At 35.3% G+C, this 22,171-nt stretch overlaps 5 protein-coding genes across 8 annotated transcripts; 3 read left to right on the forward strand and 2 right to left on the reverse strand.

Moving 5' to 3' along the window:
* Positions 1-695: 695 nt before the first annotated feature.
* LOC142539892 (putative LRR receptor-like serine/threonine-protein kinase At4g37250) lies at positions 696-4,023 on the forward strand. Its single transcript, XM_075645634.1, has 2 exons — positions 696-2,499; positions 3,024-4,023. Exons 1-2 carry the CDS (start codon positions 834-836, stop codon positions 3,695-3,697), a joined length of 2,340 nt encoding a protein of 779 aa, XP_075501749.1. The 5' UTR covers positions 696-833; the 3' UTR covers positions 3,698-4,023.
* Positions 4,024-4,969: 946 nt separating this feature from the next.
* On the forward strand, positions 4,970-6,872 carry LOC142538926 (uncharacterized). Of its 2 annotated transcripts, XM_075644222.1 has the most exons (3): positions 4,970-5,253; positions 5,429-5,481; positions 5,570-6,872. In XM_075644222.1, the coding sequence occupies exon 3, from the start codon at positions 5,674-5,676 to the stop codon at positions 6,637-6,639; it is 966 nt and encodes a 321-aa protein (XP_075500337.1). In that variant the 5' UTR covers positions 4,970-5,253; positions 5,429-5,481; positions 5,570-5,673; the 3' UTR covers positions 6,640-6,872. The 2 variants fall into 2 exon arrangements, with proteins under 2 accessions (XP_075500337.1, XP_075500336.1); XM_075644221.1 differs by lacking the exon at positions 4,970-5,253 and having other exon boundaries at positions 5,348-5,481.
* Positions 6,873-7,505: 633 nt separating this feature from the next.
* On the forward strand, positions 7,506-10,802 carry LOC142538359 (uncharacterized). Its single transcript, XM_075643696.1, has one exon. It carries the CDS (start codon positions 7,506-7,508, stop codon positions 10,800-10,802), a length of 3,297 nt encoding a protein of 1,098 aa, XP_075499811.1.
* Positions 10,803-15,314: 4,512 nt separating this feature from the next.
* LOC142539893 (uncharacterized) lies at positions 15,315-16,660 on the reverse strand. The gene has a single exon (XM_075645635.1). It carries the CDS (start codon positions 16,657-16,659, stop codon positions 15,493-15,495), a length of 1,167 nt encoding a protein of 388 aa, XP_075501750.1. The 5' UTR covers position 16,660; the 3' UTR covers positions 15,315-15,492.
* Positions 16,661-16,933: 273 nt separating this feature from the next.
* On the reverse strand, positions 16,934-19,691 carry LOC142539894 (uncharacterized). 3 transcript variants are annotated; one of them, XM_075645636.1, is made up of 4 exons: positions 18,796-19,691; positions 18,242-18,490; positions 17,940-18,031; positions 16,934-17,777 (listed from the first exon to the last, which is right to left on the reverse strand). In XM_075645636.1, exons 2-4 carry the CDS (start codon positions 18,254-18,256, stop codon positions 17,423-17,425), a joined length of 462 nt encoding a protein of 153 aa, XP_075501751.1. In that variant the 5' UTR covers positions 18,257-18,490; positions 18,796-19,691; the 3' UTR covers positions 16,934-17,422. The 3 variants fall into 2 exon arrangements, 1 of the variants encoding a protein (XP_075501751.1); XR_012818989.1 differs by having other exon boundaries at positions 18,358-18,490.
* Between the last annotated feature and the right edge of the window lie 2,480 nt (positions 19,692-22,171).

Raw genomic sequence — 22,171 nt, forward strand, 5'->3', positions numbered from 1 at the left:
TGTTTTTTTTTATTAATAAAAAACAGAAAAGAAGATCAAAGTTTAGCCCTTATAAATACATTACATCATCCTCTCACCCAACGTCATTGATCCTCGTCAAATTGATACAAGGTCAACGGTCATCTGGTCGACTGACTCTCATTGTTATGTCGATCGAATAGTAATACTTGTTCATGACATACGCTACATTTTTAAAGTGGCATTTGCAACTAGATATGATCGATTTATTGGTTTAATGATTAACTTAGCATATCATTTATTTCAGTATTCATACAAAAAAATAATTTTTTGAATTGTAGTATAAGATATATATGCATAACTCACATTCCAAAGAAAATAATTTGGGTTTACCTCAATCAGTCTCAAAATACATGATCAAGTATGTGTTACATCGAGAGAAGTACTCAAGTTTTTTTTTTATTGAGTGTTCACTCGAACATCTTATATAAACAACACTTAGGAAATATAACTCACATGGTAACACAGATTCTCCAAAAATATATGTTATTGCAAACATTTTATATAAACAAACACACGAGGATGAGGAGCAGAACTCCTCATATAACATAGATTCTTCCAACTTATATGTTACAGTAATCATTAAAATCCAATTTTCAGATTATTACCCATAAAGCGAAGAATTTAGAATTCTGCCTTTCCATCTAAAGCTGTAATCTCACCAACTTTACTTAAATTGCCCAATCCTTTTTTGGTCAACTAAACAAACATCTCCTTAGTTGGTAACGCTTTCTCTCTACACTCTCTGTCTCTTTCTTGATATAGGAACTTGTTCTGTGAAGAGCTGCTTATTTTCTCAGTTCTTGAAAAAAAAAATGGGCAGCAAAATTCTGCATTTCATCAAGTCATTTTCTTTAGCTTTTCTGCTTCTTCTGGTTCCTGCGTTCGGTCTAAACTTAGATGGAGCCATGTTGCTTTCTTTCAAATACTCAATTGTCAGCGACCCTTTATCTGTTCTTGGTAATTGGGACTATAGTGATGCTACACCGTGTCTGTGGGCTGGTGTAACATGCGCTGATGTTGAAAATTCTGGAGTAATGCTTCGAGTTGTGAGCTTAATGCTCCCAAATTCAAACCTTGTTGGCACGGTCCCGGAAGATTTAGGTCTCATTCAGCACTTGAGAACACTTGATTTGTCGAGTAATTTCTTGAATGGAACCCTGCCATCTTCACTTCTCAACGGTTCAGAGCTTCAAGTTCTTTCGCTGGCAAATAATGCATTCTCCGGTGGGCTTCAAGAGTTTATTTCAGGGCCGAAGAATCTTAAGCTTCTGAATTTGTCCGACAATGGTTTGTCAGGCAAAATTCCTCAGAGTTTAATACAAAATTCAAGCGTTGTTTCTTTGAAAAATAACCATTTTTCAGGCCCTGTCCCGAGTCGGATGCAATCTGTTGAGTTCTTGGACCTGTCTTCAAACTTCTTGAATGGATCATTGCCACTTGAGTTCGGTGGGGTGAATTTGCGCTATTTGAATCTCTCATCAAACAACATTTCTGGCCAAGTACCCCTTGAATTCGCTTCGAGAATCCCACAGAATGCAACGATCGATCTTTCGTTCAACAATCTGACCGGGCAAATCCCAGAATCAACGCCGCTACTGAATCAAGGAACAATCTCTTATGCACGAAATGCAGGCCTCTGTGGCAAACCGATCCAGAAACCATGCACGGTTCCCGCGACACTTTCTACCACACCAGATACTAACTCAAGCACATCAGCTCCGGAGATAACAGTCATTCCATTGATAATAGATCCACAGCATGATTCTCCCGGAGCAGCAGCAAATGAAGCTCGAAATCCACCACAACTCCGTATAAAACCGGTCGCCATCGCCGGAATCGTAGTTGGAAACTTAGCGGGCATTGGAGTTCTCGCACTGGTGTTTCTTTTCATAATCCAAAAAGGCAAGAAAGCAAATCCAGAAGCCAAAGAAAAATCGATCTCTACAACAGCCAATGTGTATATATTCAAGAAAGATTCAGAGCCAATAGTAGTAACAACAGAAACAAGAAACCGTCCCGTTTGGCCTTGTTTAACCATTACAAACGGTGAGGAAACATCAGAGGCCACAAGTTCAGACACAGATGACAACACTGTTAACTACGTATTCGATGATCAACACGGAAATCGACAACACCACAATGAACTATTCAAGAACGAAAGTTCCCTAGTGATGATAGATGGTGAGACGCAGCTAGATCTTGAGACATTGCTGAAGGCTTCAGCATACGCGATCAGTTCAACGACTAGTTCTTCCATAGTGTACAAAGCTGTGATTCGAGATGGGACTGCATTTGCTGTCAGGAGAATCGGCGAAAGTGGAGTTAAAAGATTGAAGGATTTCGAGAACCACATTAAGGCGATTGCCAAGTTACGTCATCGAAATTTAGTTCAAGTTAAAGGGTTCTATTGTGGAGATGACGAAAAACTTGTTGTATATGAGTATGTCTCCGGTGGAAGCTTGGCCAGTGTGCATTACAGTAAGTTCTTTTTCCTCAAAACTGACAGCATTTTTCTTACAAAGAATTATTGCTGAATATTCTCATTGCATTCATGGTCATGTCTCTTTCATGCAAAATTATTGATGATTCCTCAAATTTCCATGACTAATTTTGGGACCAGAAGCATTTGTTTTTGTTGTATTAAATGGAATACTTCAGCAACAATTTGAGACTGTCTTAAAAGTAAAGTATGTTCTTCCTCCCATGGTGCCTCCCAAATGAGGTTGAAAAACTTTATCCATAGAATTCATATAACACGCCAAAGGCATGTGCTACATCACCTTATACCTTCAATATCTGCGCACACTCACAAATAAATGGGAGATATTAACTTATCATTTTTCACGGGAAAAAGTTACACAGAGCTTAATTTTGTAAATCTTGGTACTAAACACGATAAGTTCAGTACTAGTCAATTTTAATTCTTTACACGAAGTTTGCAATTTCATCTTTCAATTAATCAAATGGCCCTATGTGTCCTTAGTTTTCTGGATACTTTTCAGGGAAAACAGGTTCATCTCCTTATAATTTGTCTCTGGAAGCCCGGCTAAAGATAGCAAAAGGTGTGGCCAGAGGACTAACATACGTCCATGGGAAGAAACATGTTCATGGAAACATAAAGCCTAGCAACATCCTGCTGACACCAGATAAAGAGCCCATCATAAGTGATTTCGGACTCCATTGGCTCATATATGGAAAACAGAACCACAAAACGAAACGGCAAGTCTCAGCCAGGCATTTTGGGAGCATGAGATCAACATCATCGCACCACAGCCTACACAATCAGGTGGCTGACATGAGCCCCTACATCACACCCATGGGGTTCGTGGGATGTACATCTCCATATCACGCTCCAGAGTCGCTCCAAAACCTTACACCCAGCCCAAAGTGGGATGTCTACTCTTTCGGGATTTTGTTGCTCGAGCTTCTGACGGGGAAGGTGTTCTTGAACCGGGAGTTGAACCAGTGGACCACTGGCTCGGTGGTCGAAGACCCAACCGGAGTTCTGAGGATGGCTGACGTGTCATTAAGGGGGAACATGGCAGGGCGAGAGGATGCCATTTTGGAATGGTTTAAGCTTGGATTCAGCTGTGCTTCATTAATCCCACATAAGAGACCTTGCATGAAAGAAGCACTTCAAGTATTGGAGAAAGTCCCATGCTCTTTTGCACATTGATCCATTCTTAAGCTGGAAGCATAATCTGCTATTGGATAAAGGCAGCAATGATCCTCCTTTAATCTTTTTGAGCATGGAATCATTTGAGGATTCTTGTCCTCGATGAATGTTTTGTGAGTTCAATTTGATCAAGTAATGATCATGGTACTAGCATAACTTATAATGAATGTTTCGATCCTAAGTTTCTAATGGTGACAAGCGACCCGAATTCGACATATCAATTCAAACCAGAGATAATCTGACCATAGGTTACGGGTACATATAATTTTATAATTTAACATGGCGTGAAAAATATTCTAAAATTTTAAGTGTAATCTCCTTGTGTATCAAATCACCTGCTTAACTCGTTTCCCTGTTGATTTATCTGTAGTATCTGCTTAACTCGTTTCCCTGTTGATTTATCTGTAGTATCTGAAATGGAAAACTTCATTAAAAAGTTTGAGAGTAGATGCAAAGGGGCTAGAGTCTAGACTTGTATTTTTTTTATCGGAGCAAGCTACAAGATTTTCTAAAATTACTTATCTATATCCTTATAAATATAGCAGTTTTAATTGTGTTTTTACCTTATTGTCCTTTTCTTCTTCCAACTTTTTAAGTATTATTATTTATTTATTGTCCTTTTCCTCTTCCAACTTTTTAAGTATTATTATTTATTTATTAACTTATTAATATAGCACCTCATTGCCCTTTTAGTAATTGTGTTTTTACCTCATTTTCCTTTTCTTCCAAAATATTCCAACACTTTAATATCCCAATATTTTAAGTATTTACGTATTATTATTTATTAATGCACTTTTACTTTTTAAGTATTATTATTTAATTATTATCCAATATTTTATTTTAAGTATTTAAATATTATTATTATTATTATTTATTAATTTAATATTCGAATATTTTAAGTATTTACGTATTATTATTTATTAATACAGTTTTACTCTTTTCCTCTTCCAATTTTTTAAGTTAATATTCCAACACTTTAATATCCCAATATTTTAAGTATTTACGTATTATTATTTATTAATGCTAAGTATTATTATTTAATTATTATTAATATTCCAACACTTTAATATTCCAATATTTTAAGTATTTAAATATTATTATTTATTAATTGTGTTTTAATAATAATAGTAATTATTAATTAATTATTATGTAATTATCCGAATTTAATAATAGTAATTATTAATTAATTATTATGTAATTATCCGACTTGTTGGCTTCCCTTCACTGTAAGAGCTTTCTGTTTTCCCTACAGTTTCAGTATTACTAATTAATATTATTAATACCCATATTAATTATTAATCAATAAATAATATTTGTGTGATAATGAGTAATTAATATTTTTGTTTAAGTCCTGACTCTTTATTCTCGTTATGTTGGTTGTACGTGTATTTGCCTCCCGTGTTTCCCCAGCACCTCATACATAAATTCGTTTTGTTCCTTGGCTGCATGTGGCTTCTTCTTCTTTGCCGTCACTCCACCCCGTTTCACGCTTGCCTTTTGTTGCCAGTCATGGCTCGTGGTCGAAAGCCTAGACCGACTTCTGCTTTCGTCTCCAGGTATTGCTCTCGTTTACTTTGTTTCATTCATTTTTATGGCTTCCCGTTGTTTTCGATTTTTAGAACCAGCAGTCGGTGTGTTACTTTCTCCCATTCTCTTGCTCGCATCTTCCTTGGTGTTGTACTGGTTTTTATTCTTTAGTTCTTCCTTACTCATTCCCTCGTGTTTTGGCAGTGAAATGTTGGACAGTTCGTCGAGTTGCGAGAACACACTTTCTACTACGACTGGTTAGCTTCTGTAATTATAGTTCTTAAAATTCGAAATGGATTCATGGGTTTTACAAATGCTTTCATCTCTGTTATCTGCAAATCACAGGTTGTGCAATTGGTAGTTCGTCTATTGGTCGGGGATGCTTAAGCCATTATATGTTTTGTTTTCGTATTCTTGGTATTGGTTGATTTCCTTGTTTTTTCAGATGAATGCTGTTTTTCTGGAATCCCTCATTGTATATTTTATCACTTTTTTGTTTTCCTCAAGTTACCGAGCAGGACATCGATCACTTGCAGAATTTTCCCGTGGTTCCAAAATGTCGCTATTGTGGAGCATGGAGGTTTCCACATGAATCCCCTACATTTTGTTGTGGTTCTGGCAAAATTCAGCTCACTTCCCCTATTATCCCGTCGCGTCTTCGTGATTTATTTACTGATATATCGTGTCCTTCAGCTATTTCGTTTCGCCGAAAAATTCGGTTGTATAATAGTTTGTTTTCATTCACATCATTCGTAATTCGCCTTGATAAAGATCTTGCGTCTCTTAATCGTGGAGTGTATACATTTCGTGTATCGGGACAGGTGTTTCATTCTTTGCCACCTCTTGTGCCCAGCGATGATGGTCCTAAATATTTCCAACTTTATTTTTGGGACAGTGACAATGAGCTGCGTAATAGAATATCTGTTGTTGGTAAAGAAGCCGTCAATGAATCTACCATGGCTTTGTTGATGGATATATTAAAAGTGAATCCCTATGCTCAGCTCCTAAAGAGGATTAAGCAATATCCTTCTGTAAAGAATCTGAGGTTGCATATTTGCAAAGATGTATCTATCGATCATAGGCGTTATAATAGCCCATCCACCGATCAGGTTGCTGCTATATGGGTGGAGGGTAATGACAATGCTAATATTCCTTATGACCGAGATATTGTTGTTCACGCATATGATGGACATATGCATATGATAAAACCTTACTTTGGCTGCTATGATCCACTACAATATCCGTTGTTTTTCCCCTATGGTGATGTTGGTTGGCAACAACACATTTTGAAATCTGGAATTGATCATAGTCCTGCTTTTTTTGGCAATAACTTGGCATCTACTTCTGGATTTCCTTCTCTTCTTCAGTATGTTGGCGGTGAAAGCCGAGGTGAGTTTATGAGAAATTTAATATAAAGTAGAAAATATTTAAAATTACGTCATTATATGGTGTAGTTGATAATTATTATAAATCAAATTTTCAATTGTGCTTTTTAAACAACTGAAATTGAATAATTACTTGAACAAATTACATCTGCATATTAACGTGTAAATTAATTTACTTATGTCATAATGTGAAGAATTACCTCCGCAAATTTTATTCTAATAAAATACTTCAGCATATCAATTTGTTTCCCAATATTTGTTCTTTGAACAATGGAGTTACCCTTAAATTTTTTAGGTATATAGAATGCAACTAAAATTTCAATTTTTTAAAATATGACCAACATTTAAAATTACATAGAAAAACCAATCCTTTAATATATTTAAAAAAACGAGAAGAAATTAGTTGGCCATTAGTTAGACAAACAAGTAGGTGTATTGCGAAACAATTATATTATTAAAATAAAATATAATATGACATATTAATAGAGATATTAGCAAAATAGAAAGATCAGCATGGAGTATTTCTATCATTTTCAAGATTGAAATATATGTGAAGTAATCTAGGATGCAAAATAGGTAGCCCTGTATTTTTATATAATTTCCAAGATTAAAATATATTATCATGACATAAAAGACAATTATAAGTTCCCTATTTCAGCCAACAATTTTTTACAGTATAAATTTAGCCCAAAAGAAATATAAATGAGTTGCCCAACACCGAGGTAAAAAACTGAGCTCGTCCTTGATAAATTAAGTTATTTACATATTTGCTTATACTAATTGAATATGTTGTTCAACGATTGATATCTTCTCTCTTTTTCCAAACATACTTTCATTTTGCAATTTTAATATGTGTTCTTTTGATTGTAGCGATTATTCGTGGCAAAAACGATCGAATGGTGTCATGCAGGGAGTATTATTGCTATCGGATACAAATCAGAGATAATGATTCATCTATTCTGTTATATGGTGGTAGACTGTTGCAACAATATATTGTTGATATGTACATTAAATTGGAGACAACTCGCCTCGACTACTACAGACGAAATCAAACAGAAATCAGATCAGAGATGTATCAAGGGATAGTCGACAGCGTTGTTGGTGGAGAGACCCGCGGTAGCGAGATTGGTCACCGTATTGTTCTCCCTACATCGTTTATTGGAGGCCCAAGAGATATGCGCAAAAGATATCTTGATGCTATTGCCTTGGTCAAAGCGTTTGGGAAACCAGACTTGTTTCTTACGATTACTTGCAATCCCGAATGGAAAGAAATTAAAGAAAATCTATTTGATGGTCAAGTTGCCCATGATCGGCCGGATCTTGTTTCGCGAGTTTTTCGTTCGAAGTTGATTGATCTAAAAGACCAAGTCCTCAAAAAATGTATATTCGGCCGCGTTGCTGCATATGTTTATGTTATTGAATTCCAGAAACGAGGTCTGCCACATTGCCACATGCTTCTTATCTTATCCACTGATTCCAAGATTAGTTCGCCTGAAATGTTTGATTCATATGTTGTTGCTGAGATTCCGGATGAGAATCGTTTCCCAAAGCTCTTTCATTTGGTGACGAGGCATATGATGCATGGCCCGTGTGGCTTGCTGGACAAAAAATGTCCTTGTATGATAAATGGAAAATGCAAAAGCCATTATCCTCGTCCTTTTTCAGATCAATCAATGCAAGGGAGAGATGGGTATCCAATATACCGAAGAAGAAACGATGGAAGAATTGTTGAAGTCCGTCGTCGCACATTGAATTCACAGTGGTTTGTTCCATATAATCCATTTTTGTTGTATAGGTATGACTGTCATATAAACGTTGAGATTTGTTCCGGACTCACAGCTGTTAAATACCTTTACAAGTATATATATAAAGGTCATGACAAGATATATGTTAATATTTCATCGCACGATTCTGGAACATACATTGACGAGATCAAGGCATATCAAGATGCTCGGTGGGTCTCGGCTCTAGAGGCGATTTGGAGAATTTACGAGTTTGATTTGAATGAAATATCTCCGCCGGTCATAAATTTACCCCTTCACTTACCTAACAAACAATGTGTTACTTTCTGGAACAATCAAGATTTACAGACAGCGTTGGAATCTGACAAAATTGGCAAAACTATGTTGACCGAGTATTTTGAAACATGCTGCCGTGATGTGGAGGCAAGAAAATATTTGTATTCAGAATTTCCGCAGCATTGTGTCTGGGATAGAAAAACAAAGGCTTGGAATGAAAGAAGGCAGAGACAAGTTATCGGCCGTGTTAATTCTGCGAATCCAATTGAAGGAGAAAGGTATTATTTGCGTGTATTGTTGCTTAATATTCGTGGGCCAATTTCATATGATGATTTGCTCACAAATGGTGAGCGAAAGTGTTTTTCCTTCAAGGAAGCAGCACAATGTAGACGATTATTGGAATCTGACAATACTAATTTCGAGTGTTTAAATGAGGCTATAAGCTTTCATATGCCATATGCCTTGCGTCGATTGTTTGTGACAATTTTAGTGTATTGTGAGCCATCTGATGTCAGGAGCTTGTGGGATAAATTTTACAATCATTTATCTGAAGACTTCACAAGACATGGTACCGCTGGTGATGTAGAGGTGTTGAGTGAGACACTTGTATCTGTGAATTCTTTTCTTGAGAGTATGGGCAAGGATATTTGTATGTATGATTTGCCTAGAATCACAACCATACCGGAATGCTCCGCACTGAAATGCTCTAGAGAAATTCTAGACGAATTATCAATTAGTGTTTCATCAGACGATTTGGTTGGGCCCCTGCAACTTAATGCTGGTCAGCATATGGCTTATGATTTGATTATGGAGCATCTAGATAACAATAGGAGTGGTGTATTCTTTATCAGTGGTCTCGGTGGTACTGGGAAAACATTTTTATATCGTGCTCTTCTTTCAACAGTTCGCTCACGATCCATGATCGCTCTAGCAACAGCAACGTCAGGTGTTTCCGCATCTATTCTACCAGGTGGCCGGACAGCGCATTCGCGGTTTAAAATTCCCATTGAACTACATGAGAACAGCTTTTGTGCTATTTCAAAGCAGAGTTGCTTAGCAGAGTTGTTACGCCAGGCAAAACTTATTATTTGGGACGAGGCTCCTATGTGTAAAAGATTTGCCATCGAGGCGGTTGATCGTACTTTACAATATCTTGTTGGGAATAACGAAGCTTTTGGTGGAAAAGTAGTTGTTTTAGGAGGTGATTTCATGCAAGTCTTGCTTGTTATTCCAAAAGCAACTGTTCGAGAAACCATCGATGGGAGCTTGATTAAATCGTACTTGTACCAATCGTTGCAGATAATAACATTGACCGAAAACATGCGTGCAAGGAGTGATCCTCAATTCTGCGAGTTTTTGTTGCGCATAGGTAAAGGTGTTGAACCAGTAGACGAAAATGGGAATATTCGTCTTCCAAGCGAGATGCTGATTAATTTTAGTACCGAATCTCCCGAGTTGTCCGAGAAAAGATTGATTGATTACGTTTATTCAGAACTTGCTGTTAGTTATTCCTCGGCTTCATATTTGACAGAGCGAGCCATTCTTGCAACAAAGAATACTCATGTTGACAAGTTAAACGAAAAAATAATTTCATTGTTTCCTGGAGTTGCAAAAACTTTTCTAAGTTTTGATGATGCTACTGACGATACGCAAAATTTTTACCCGGTTGAGTTTTTGAATAGCTTAACACCCAACGGCTTACCTCCTCATACTTTGATGTTGAAAAAAAACTGTCCTATCATGCTCCTTCGAAATCTAGATCCATCTAATGGTATGTGTAATGGCATAAGAATGGTATGTAGAGACTTCAAAGACAATGTGATACAAGCAGAGATAACGATTGGTCATCATGCCGGAAAGATGGTATTAATACCTCGAATACCTTTGTCTCTGGCCGAGAACGAAGGATATCCATTTCAATTTAGACGAAAGCAATTCCCAATCCGGCTGTGTTTTGCCATGACCATTAACAAGTCTCAAGGCCAAACTATTCCAATTGTTGGTGTATATTTGCCCGAACCTGTTTTCTCACATGGTCAGTTATATGTTGCGCTGTCAAGAGGTGTTTCTATGAAATTTACAAAAGTATTGGTTAAACCAGATGTTAACAACGGAGATGATGGCACACTAACAAGAAACGTCGTATACAAAGAAGTACTTGCTGGCCTTGTTTGAACTTGAAATCAACTTTATTTGATGTCGTTAAACTGCAGATTCCAGTAAATTCCGATGGTATAATCTTTTCTCCAAACCTTTTCTTTATAAAAATAAAATAAAATAAAGCACCGTTTGTTTTTGTTTACTCCATTATTTTCTTATGTGGTTGTTTCGCCTCAAACAATGAAGTTTTCCATTATCACCTAATGTTTATTATAGTTTATTAATATATTTTACTTCCCAGTTATCTTGTTTGTTCACTATGAATAATTACATTGAATTCGGTGATATATAATCTATTTATATTTTCAAACAAACTAGAAAATAATCAATCAAACGTTGGCTGATGTTTATTCATACGACTTTGAAAAACACTATTTTTACTCAATTCTCCAAAATAATTAAGAATTCAAATATCAAATGGCTATTAAAACACATTTGTTTAATAAATAATTCGCCCAATAAAAAAATATTAACAAATAATTTCATAGGTGAACAATCAAAGATAAAACTTCTGATCGAAATGACGACAAATCTTTCAGTTTTATTCATCAAAAATGATTTTCCGGACGTTGGTTGAATCAAGATATACATGACTTGTGCTTACAAAATTCTACAATTTCTATTATTCAATATTTTCTCCAAAGTTATTATCAAATTTTACAATTAAGTACTCAACTCTTTCCTTTTGGCTGTGCACTTGTTTTTTTTTTTTAAAAAAAATACAAATTACCAAAATAAACCAAGGCTAAAAAAACAGTTTCTAAATAAATATAATCAAACATTGAACCATAAAATATTTGAGATATGCATTTCAATTTCACCCAAATACGGAAAAAACTTATGAGCTTTGACGAACAAATTTCACATGTTAGATTTTTAATTTGACCTACCATACATAAATATATAATATAATATAATATAATATATATATATATATATATATATATATATATATATTATATTTAATCGCAAAGAGAACAAAACCAATACATGAATACTACGATGAATCGGTTAATTCATTTTGACGAATAACGATATAACTTGACCCATTCGTTATAAAGTGCATAAATCTGTCATGGGGAAAAAATTGCATTACAAGAATCAAGCGTTTGAATAATCATTATCTCGTAAATCATAACATCATTATTATATTTTTTTTTGATAAAATATTATATTTTATATAAACATATTATCAATTAAATTTAAGTGAACAATATCATATTTATATTCAAAAAAAATTCCATATGTGAATGTAATATTGTTATATTCATACGATATTAGATTAAAAATACCAAATACATAAAATAAAAAACTGGCGAAAAAATATAAATGTATATCCTGGTAAGTCTTTTCCTCTACTCTCAACATACATGTATTTGTAAACCTTCTCAATTATCATTTACACCAATATAAATAATTCAATACAATGGAGTCTTTTTTCCCGTACGTTATATGAATATACATAATTTATACATTGTACATTAAATAGAAAGAGTAAATACACATAATGCTTTTAATCACACAATCAATTACGGAGAATGTGAAAAGTGGCAACTTTTGGAGTGGTTCAGGTTAAGTTATAAATTACACATTCCACACTTCAAGAAACCAAAAGTTTTCCATAGCATCTGCACGTGGTTTCACATATCACCTACATATTATTATTTGCGTATCTAAACTACAACAATAAGATGGAAAAAGTTAAGCACACGTCACTCAAAGAACTCAAGCTAAACAACAGTGCAATTGCTGTTAAGGTTCTTATTCTTCGACAAGGATCCGAAATCACAACCAAACAAGGAAAGATGATCCGAAAAATGATTCTCGTCGATGAAGAGGTTCATACTTTGATTTGCTACTGTTGCTTTACAATTTCACATTTTCACTTGTGATTTACATTGGTTTTTCCTCATTGTGTTACGTTATGTCTCATTCTGAATTATCTCATTATACTCTAACAGTAATCTGCATAATATTTATTTACTTCACTCTACGGTATTTTTGTAGGGGACATTTATTCATGGGCTGATATTCTCGAATGTTATAAAGCAATTTCAAGGAATAATGGAGACAGATAAATCTTATATTATCTATAATGCGTTTGTTAAGGTCATCAACTCGAATTACGAAAATGTTCACTCAAGTTTTGAACTCTTATTCCAACGAGGTACCGTCGTTACAGAGCTACCAGAAAAACTAGCAATACAGCAACTGCACTTGGCTTTCAGGCGATTTACTGAAATAACACCTCAACTAAGCGATAAAGAAAATCAACGTAAGCAATTATACGTATATTATTCTTACTTTTCATAGCTTTAAAATAATTTATCCTTGTGAAAATCACCTTTTGCCTACAGATGTAATAGGTGTGCTGAAAAAGGTCAAGCAACTGATTGTTTTTACAAAACCAGAAGGTATCATGGTATACAAAAGAGACATTGTTTTATTGGATACGACGTAAGCACAATTATATTATTTGTGTATGTAAAAACCTTTTGATATCAAGCTAAGTATGTTTTCAATGCTAGGCTAACATCCATTAATATTAATCTATGAGACGACCTTGCTTTGAATGAGGCACAAATGATGAAGCATATGGAATCGAAGAACCCAATAATCATTTTTACCAACCTGAGGATGCAAGAATACAACAGTAAAATTCATTATGTTAATTGTTTATTTGTTTGTTATGAACAAACCCAATCAATTTTCCCATCTAATATCAAACAGGAGTATATCAGTTGAAATCAACGCAAACTACATCTGTTTTTTTCAACCCTCCATGCACCCAGACAGATGCTGCAAACTCATGGTAAATTACAACTTCTCTATATCAACTATCATGGATCTGATAACTCATCAAAAAAAATAAATTTCTTCTCATTTTAACAGTTTCAAATTTGGCGTTTAAATCTCCGCATTAACATTAATATATGTGTCAAAAGATATTAATCATCATTTTTGTCTATCACCAATAATTATGAATTTAATTTTCTCGTATATTCAGACTACTCCATCTCTTTTTCCTAAAAAAATCTATTACTTGTTTTCAAACAAATATTAATCAACAGGTTGGACGCAGAAGAGAGGCGAGAAAAACTATTTACTATTTGGATGAAGAAAATGTTTGTTGACTCTAAGTGTGTAACAATTGACGAAGTGATTAAAAAGGAGGCAACCTTAATAGAGGTTTGAATATTTATTTCTACACGTCTTATTGAATTTAGTCTGCTTATTCCAGTTGTAGAGAACTCATATTTATTAATCGGTGTTAATGATCATCCTTAAATAAAACAAAAAACATTACAATTTCAAATTATCATTAATGATCGAACTTTTTTTCAAATATAGAATGCATATTACTATTTGCAAGGAACTATCAAGGAGATTGAGAATGGTTCTTTACCATACTACGAAGCTTGTGATCATTGTCTCAAAGCGGGTACAAAAATGTCAAGTGGCCTTGCGTGTCTAAATTGCTTAAAATTACAAGTCCAGATAGTTCCTCGGTAATACTATGTATTCAAATTTTTACATCTGCCATATATTTATTTATCTAACATTGATATTGAACACTACAAATTCAATCTTCCAGGTATGGATTATCCATTTTTGTTGGATGATGGAACAAATATTGCTAGGATTACAATCTTTGAAGAAGTTGTTGAGGCATTAATTGGATATCCTGTTGAAGACTACATAAAGATTCATAATCAAGTAAAAACAAAATATTACAATTTATTTCATATAGGTAATAATTCTTATCATCACAATAAATCTAAACATTTTTGTTTCTTATTGCCTTCAGCTTGCCCCTGATACCACAATTACAAATCTCGTTGATGCATTGCTGAATGAAAACTACAAAGTCTTGTTTAAATTAAATCACTTCATCGACAAACGTGGTCCTATATGTTCTATAGAAGCTGAAGGTGTTGACAAAATCGACGACACTTTGAACAGAGAAAGGAAGATCAGCAAACGGAAATTGACGAAGAAAAGTAAGCAAGAATCTCGATCTATTATCATAGAAGACAAGAAGGGAACAAAAGCATCATCAATAAAACTCGCCAAAACCACCAAAGGAAATAAGAAGCAAATAGAGATCAACGACGATAAACCATTGAGAGATTATACAAAAAGGATAAGATCGCAAGCTACGTCAAATTCAAGGGATTTACTAGGAAAATTTCAAATCAAACAAGAAAAATAGGAAAAATAACTTTTGGAGCATTACATATGTATGTATGCAAATTATATGGAGGATACCAATCAAGCCATTTGCAAATTATATTGAGCATATCAATCAAGCCATTTGTAAGAGCCTCTTTCAACTTTTGTTGCTTAAAAAAACATAATTGCTCATAATCCAACGTTCCTAATATATTACATGAAATTTCATTATTATTAAGAAAAAAGTTAATATTACTCAAACTCGGAAAATACACATATTTATGTATACTCATTTCAAATAAATCACCGACAATTATATTTCACATGCAACGCACGTGCACCATCCTAGTAATAATAAATAATCAAAAAGAGGAGTCAATGTGAAACAAACTCTATTATTATGAGGAGCTTCACGAAGTTAGCACATGCATTTAAAGAATATTATTAATTAAATAATAAAATTACGGTAATAAATAACTGTGGGGCCCATCGTTTTATCAGTGACAAAATTTTGAAGGGCTTTGACCGACCCTCAGGATCTTGGTTTCCCACCATAAGCTTGTCGGCAAATCGAAGCGGGTTTCTGCAATTTCAAGCAAAGTTGCGAAGAATGGGGGCAGCTCTTTAGGCAGTTATCCCCTAGGCTGCCGGATATTGGAGAATCTACGGTGAAAAATTCCGCGGGCGGCGACCCATTCAAGAAATTACCGTCAAGATAAATCCTTTGCAGCGATGACCCCTTCTTGCTGTACTGCCATGGAATTGGTCCGCGGAAGCGGTTGTAACTCAAAACCAGTGACCGTAGCATCGGAAAAGCAGAGATATTGGTGGGTAAAAACCCCTCAATTTTGTTGAAACTCAAGTCAACGGCGACGAGCTCGCTATCCGAGGGGTTGGAAATAACGATTCCGGTGAAGCTGTTGTTGGATAAATTGATTTGCTGCAGGGAAGGAAGCGAGAAAACCCAGGAATCGAGGGTTCCGGTGAACGAATTTTCGCTGAGTTCCACAGTCATTAACCGAGTTAGCCCGTTGAATGGAAACTTGATAAGCGAGCCCGATAGATGATTAGCTTTCATAGCTAATTCGTAGAGGTTTCGCGGAAGCTGGGGCAGTGAGCCGGTGATATTATTGTAGCTTAAGTCGAGTCTTGTTAACCCGGCAAAAGAATTCATGCTCGGCAGCGACCCGGAGAGTGAGTTTCTCGAAAGATCGAGGTACTTCAGGGATTTGAGGGTGGCGATAGACGGCGGGATCTCTCCGGAAAATGAATTGAGCCGGAGAATCAAGCTTTTCAAATTGGAAAGAGAAGAAATTGAAGCGGGTATCGGGCCATAGAAACTGTTGTCCGTGAGATCCAGGGTGATGAGCTGGGTGAGATGGGAAATGAGTGGGGTGAGCTTCCCGGCGTAACCCTGCGAATCGAGGGTGAGCTGAATGATTCTTCCGCCGGAGCAGGTGACGCCGCATGTGAAGTGGTTAGTTCGCAGGGTGGTGCAGGGGTCGGTGGAGAAGTTCCAGGTGGCGATGCAGGAGTTTGGGGGGATGGAAGTGGGCTCAATGGCGGATTTGAAAGCGCGTAAGGCGGCGACATCGGCGGAGTAGTGGGCGGAGGGGCGGGCGGCGAGGGTGGTGATGAAGAAGAAGATGATAATGGTGCGTCTGTGTTCAGAGGAGGCATGGCGACAGAAGTTGGCCATTAAAGTTCGGTTCTTTCTTAAATTTTAATAATGTCCTGTGTGTTCTAGCTGGAAGTGTGGCCTTCTTTAATACAATACAATACAATTTTCGAGCATATCGAAGTAGTTACTTTTTTTTCTCTTACATGGAAAAGTTGGTATTAATTGAGATTTATATATATAATAATAACTATATCAAGTATAAAATTGAAAAATTCTAACTTTATGATTCTAATTAGAACCAGTGTCTTAAAAAGTTAATATATCAGTTCAAGCTGCTAACTACTTCTATATACATCAACAAATCTTGCTACACAGTCCATCTTTGATCGATACACAATGTGAAACTTGTACGCTTGCTCATCAGTTCTTGTTAGTTTCAAAAGCCATTGTGGTCCGCTCTATGTGCTTCATCGAGATCGCGTAAATCTTGTTTCTCAATCTCCCAGAAATTTCAATATCAGAATCTTCGAAATCATTAGAACTCAACCTTCCTCCATCTATTCGAAGATTACTATCAAATCCAGCCAGACGCTCACCTTTTTAAATCTGTACATCATCCCACCAATTGAATCTTCACGCTCCGTCGTTGAGCATTTTCGCTCAACTTCATTCAAATATTCCTTCACATCGTTGAGAAACAACTTTTATACTTTCGTCGTGTAACGAGGCAGCCAAGTCATTAGCAGCAGTTAGAGTACTTCCCCTTTCCTTAGTCCATTCACTCCGATCATCTCTTTCTGATGCTAATAAAAGAGGATCAATAGTGTTGCTTGTGGTCTTCTTAACGATGCACGTGACTTTTGGTTTTGTTTTTTGGATTGACTTGCTTGATTTTTGACAGCGGAGGCCGTTGGATTTTCCCAGGAACCACAACAGAGGAGGCAGGAGAGAGATCCATGACTACAGCTGATTTGATCCATGTTGCTGCACTCTTCTTTCTTTCAAGAGCGCCACTCAACACTTCTTTGATTGAATTGATTTTGCGGGACCCAGATTCTTTAGTCCTAAATGGACTTGTGCTTGTAAGAGACTGCAGTATTAACCTCGTACGAGCTAAGTCATCTTGAAATTCGAAGAACTTGTCAACGCCTGGTTGAAGATCTTCTCCTTCTGCCAAAGGGTACTCAGAAAACATGCTGCAAGAAGTAACATTCTGCTCAACTAAAAGTCTTTAAGAAATTAAACAACCGTTCACTTTCTCCTCGTTATAATTCAAGATGGGTCATACACATCAAATTGGGACGCCATTTCACAAGAAATCGAGGAAAAAACTAACAGTGAACGCTTATTTTCCTTACCTTAATGAGCGAAGCAATTTCTCATCAGCACAAACATCTTGCAGAGCATATGCAGCTGCTAGCATAACAATATCTCGTTGCTTCATCACTTCCTGCAGTTCGAAAAATGCAATTCTTCATGTTTTCCTCTTCTCATAATGCCGCTTAACAGTTGACGGCAAATGATGTCTTATGAAGACGAACAAAAATGATTTTTTCTTCATGCCAGCATTTGTCGAAGTTTATAGAAGGCTAAAAAAGAAGGCAAAACTAAACTTGAATCTCCATATACACTGTATATCGATGATTGCTGTAATTTATACCTTGCCAAGTTTCATTACGCTTGATGGCAGATACTTCCATAATATCCACGTTTCTGCTCCTTTTCTATCATATAAACAAAACTACACAATGAATCATGAATCTGTACATTATTGACCTTTGGTACATAAATCTGGTTTTTGTCTGTTCTTTTGATTAATCTCTTTACTGAACCAACGTCTGATCTTCTCCTTGACACCTAACTAAAATTTTCATCAGAGCTATCATATATGATCGACCGAACCGGAAACCTATTGAGATAAATTCAATAAGAACTAGTTAAACCAAGGTCGAAATTATGCAGTAAATAATATTAAAAAAAACAGCTAGTGCGATAGCTGTATAAATTGAGTCATTTTTTGATGTGGTACTGCCGGTGGGACAAATCATTATCTTCCCAGATCGATAATTCCTTTCTAAACAACACCATTTTCAAAATACCAGCAGATCAAGATGCAATTCTAACATTTATCTTTCTAATGAACATGATAAACAGATAAAGTAGTTAACATTCCAAGAAACGGAGCAATTGAATTGAGAAAACTGAGAAACCAACATTTGCACTACGGCTTCTAGCAGGTGAGCTGATTCATGCTTGGCAACTGATGAATCAAAGATATCCTTTACTCCCAAAATCTCCAACTCATTCCAGCTTCTTCTCTTTGAAATACTAGTTGATGAGGCATATGAAAGAATGCTATCCGTATCGCTATCATTATCAACAGAACTTGGCCTTCTTTTTGTTCCTTCCTCTCCAATATTAAAACCACAATCAAGAATCCTCTTTCTACATTTATCCATTCTAGATGCCTCAAGAATCTTCACCAAATTTTGTTGTGAAACAATATCTTCAGGGGTTCCTTTGCATTGGCGCCTCCCGGGAACCGGAGTTACGGCCCTGAGTAACGGAACAGCATGCGCATTTTCCAGGTTTCGGACGTAAATGAACTGCCCAAGTTTCCTTTTATCCCATAAAGTCATCTCATTCTGTTCTTGAGGCAAAGAAACATACAATGCATGGGAAGTTGAATCGCCTTCTTCTAATACAGGTATTATGCTTCTGATTTTTATTAATACAGGCTTTCGATCATCTGCAGATTCATTGTCCCCCATTTTCATGTCTTCAGGAAGCTTCACGCATTTCAAATTTCTTGAAAAGAATGTACAGATTTCTTGAAATATCAGGGTTGATAATGTTTAAAGATTTCGTTTCCTGAAATAAAAGAACGTATCAAACAAAAACGGGAAAACAGAAACCAACAGAAATTCCAAAACAGGGCCACGGAAGTTGAATCGATTATTTTCAGATAAAAAGTGAATAAACGATATAGGATTCTAACTTGGAACATAAGGTCAAATTCAAAGTTTCCATGCAGAGAATCGGAATCCAATGGCACCAGAATCCGAAAACAGAGGGAAATAAGGAGCAGATTATATGGAAATTTTGTTTCATTTCCAAAAATCTTTCTAATTTCTCCACATCACTAGTAATAAGATATATTAAATTTAAACACAAACTAGTCTCCATGTGAACTTTCCCACTCCTCAAGATGTCTTTTTTTTTTTCTTTTTTTAATCACAAATTAACTTAGTAAAATACTTATAAAAATATGATAATTTTAAAGTTGATTTTAAAATTTACAGGTTTAATTTTTTTTAATTTAAAACTTATTAAAAACCAAAAAAATTTAATTTTTTTTACAACAATACATATATATGAAAAAAATAGAATATATAAATATATACAACACATGCAAAGAGACGCTACCATAATTGGAGTAGGTATCTTGTGAGACGATCTCACGAATCTTTATCTGTGAGACGGGTCAAGCGTACTGATATTCATAATAAAAATTAATATTCATAGCATAAAAAGTAATATTTTTCATGGATGACCCAAATAAGAGATCTATCTCACAAAATACGACCTGTGAGACCGTCTCATACAAGTTTTTGCCTCATGATTGATGTCTCATTTTAAAAAAAAATTAAATAAATAACATTACATCATTTTAAAATGTTGGAAGATTCTTAAATACAACCTTACTCATTATTTGTTGAATTTGGAGTTTGAAATTAAAGTAGTTGACAGTACTCAACTGGTGCAATCCAACTCACGACATATAAGCGTGTTGAATTTACTGCCTAATTTTAGGATATTTCAAATAACACGTCCTATTGGATATACATCTCATAATATATATTTGTCAAAAATCATTTTCAATATTTCCTTAAAAAAAACACTTTAGATTACATCATGTGGTATGTCAAAAAATTAAAATAAAAAAAAACATATTCACAGGCCACAATATTCAGTAACTATATGAGATTGTCGATCTCCAACTCAACCCGACTCATAATAAAATATTAATTTTATGTATTATTTGATATAGACCAGATTGATTCGTCTCACGAACATAAACGTGTACATACTCATAGTTTTTATTTCATATAGTTTACCTTTCCGTATTCCAGCAAAAAAAAAACTAATTACTCACCAGCTCTATAACTTATTCTTAATGGATAACTATTAATTATTAATAAACAAAATAAAAACGTGCGATTTTAAGGAGGAATTGAGCCGCCCATTGTAATATTTCTTGGTCTTACTCCGCAACACAATCGTTTCAGAGAAAATCAAAAGTCAAAAACAGCTCATTGAATAAATTAAATCCACCCATGCACGGCTGCGGATTTGCATGTTTTGGTTTTTTTAAATTAAAATTATAACGTCCAAACACTATTTTACCTTTTTAGCCTCATGGGATGAATATAATTGTTAGGGTTTTTTTTTAAAAAAACAATATTTTAATATTTATATATATATTATTTAAAAATTTGTTGTTTATTTATAGATGTATAATATTGTGATAATGGAGTGTGCTATTAAATAATATTGAATAAAAATAATAATATGTCTGATTAAATTGATTAAACTTAAAATAAAATAACAATTTAAAATTTTGTCGTTTTTCAATAATAAATTAATATAAATGATGGGCACGAAGGTCATTCCACATTTGTAATTCAAGTCAGCCTCCAACTTGTTGTCAAAAAAATACAAAAAATGAGCCTATAAATCGGACAAAAGAATCGCCGGACAGAATTATCAATTAATTAGCAGCGAAGAAATTAATATAAACCAAGAAACAATGGAAGGCTTACTCCCGTTCCTCCTCCGTGCCATCAAGAAGCAAAGCCAGCCGGCGAACGTCTACCGTTGCCTCTCCAACAACTCCACGGGGCGGAGCTACCACCTCCTGCTCGCTGAAGGCTCCTCCGACCAGTGGACCCGCTCCGAGTTTCAGCCGCCACCCGCCGTCGATCTTTTTACTGTGGGCTCCAACCAGTTGACGTCACCTGGCCGCGCCGGTAATGGCTTGAAGCATAGGGGATTCGCTTCTGGAAGCAAAGTCAAGAATTGATGCTGTGTTCGTTGTTTTTGGGATTTGTTTGATTCGTGATCTTGATTATGCTTATATTTAATTTCGTGTCCGTGTGTGATTAGTATTTGCTAAACTAGGCCTTAATCAGCCTTCAAATGTAATGAAATTTGCGGAATTGGCGAGTCTTGATGGAACCAAGTGTAAATTACCTTTTAATCTATTGATTTATTCACATTTTAGCAATAATAATATTATTATTGTAATAGTTTTGTATTCAGTACTTTGGGAAATGTCACAAGAATTTCAACCCCCTGTAATCTTCGACCAAGTTAGGGATTGTTTGCTGTGATGTTGAGCGACGTAAAAATAATCATTTTGAAAGAGAGACTGGTTTGAATAAAAACGAAAAAGTCATAAGCCCACCTCAATGTTGTAATTTTAAAAACATTATATCTCATGTTGATGTTTCTCATGACAGACCATTGTCGATTTCAATTTTGAATTGGAAAGAACAGAGCTCCACATTTAATTTGTTTGGGATTTGGG

The sequence above is a fragment of the Primulina tabacum genome, chromosome 3 (genome assembly GCF_025594145.1).
Source record: "Primulina tabacum isolate GXHZ01 chromosome 3, ASM2559414v2, whole genome shotgun sequence".
NCBI lineage: Eukaryota > Viridiplantae > Streptophyta > Magnoliopsida > Lamiales > Gesneriaceae > Primulina > Primulina tabacum.

Excerpts from the sequence above, each read along its gene's own strand:
- LOC142539894 (XM_075645636.1), bottom strand. Across the intron at positions 17,778-17,939 it reads AAATTGCTTCGCTCATTAAG|CATGTTTTCTGAGTACCCTT; the intron begins GTAAGGAAAATA and ends TACTTCTTGCAG.
- LOC142538926 (XM_075644222.1), top strand. The coding sequence starts at position 5,674 with ATGCTGTTTTTCTGGAATCCCTCATTGTATATTTTATCACTTTTTTGT.
- LOC142538359 (XM_075643696.1), top strand. The coding sequence starts at position 7,506 with ATGGTGTCATGCAGGGAGTATTATTGCTATCGGATACAAATCAGAGAT.
- LOC142539893 (XM_075645635.1), bottom strand. The coding sequence starts at position 16,659 with ATGGCCAACTTCTGTCGCCATGCCTCCTCTGAACACAGACGCACCATT.
- LOC142539892 (XM_075645634.1), top strand. The coding sequence starts at position 834 with ATGGGCAGCAAAATTCTGCATTTCATCAAGTCATTTTCTTTAGCTTTT. Across the intron at positions 2,500-3,023 it reads CTTGGCCAGTGTGCATTACA|GGAAAACAGGTTCATCTCCT; the intron begins GTAAGTTCTTTT and ends GATACTTTTCAG.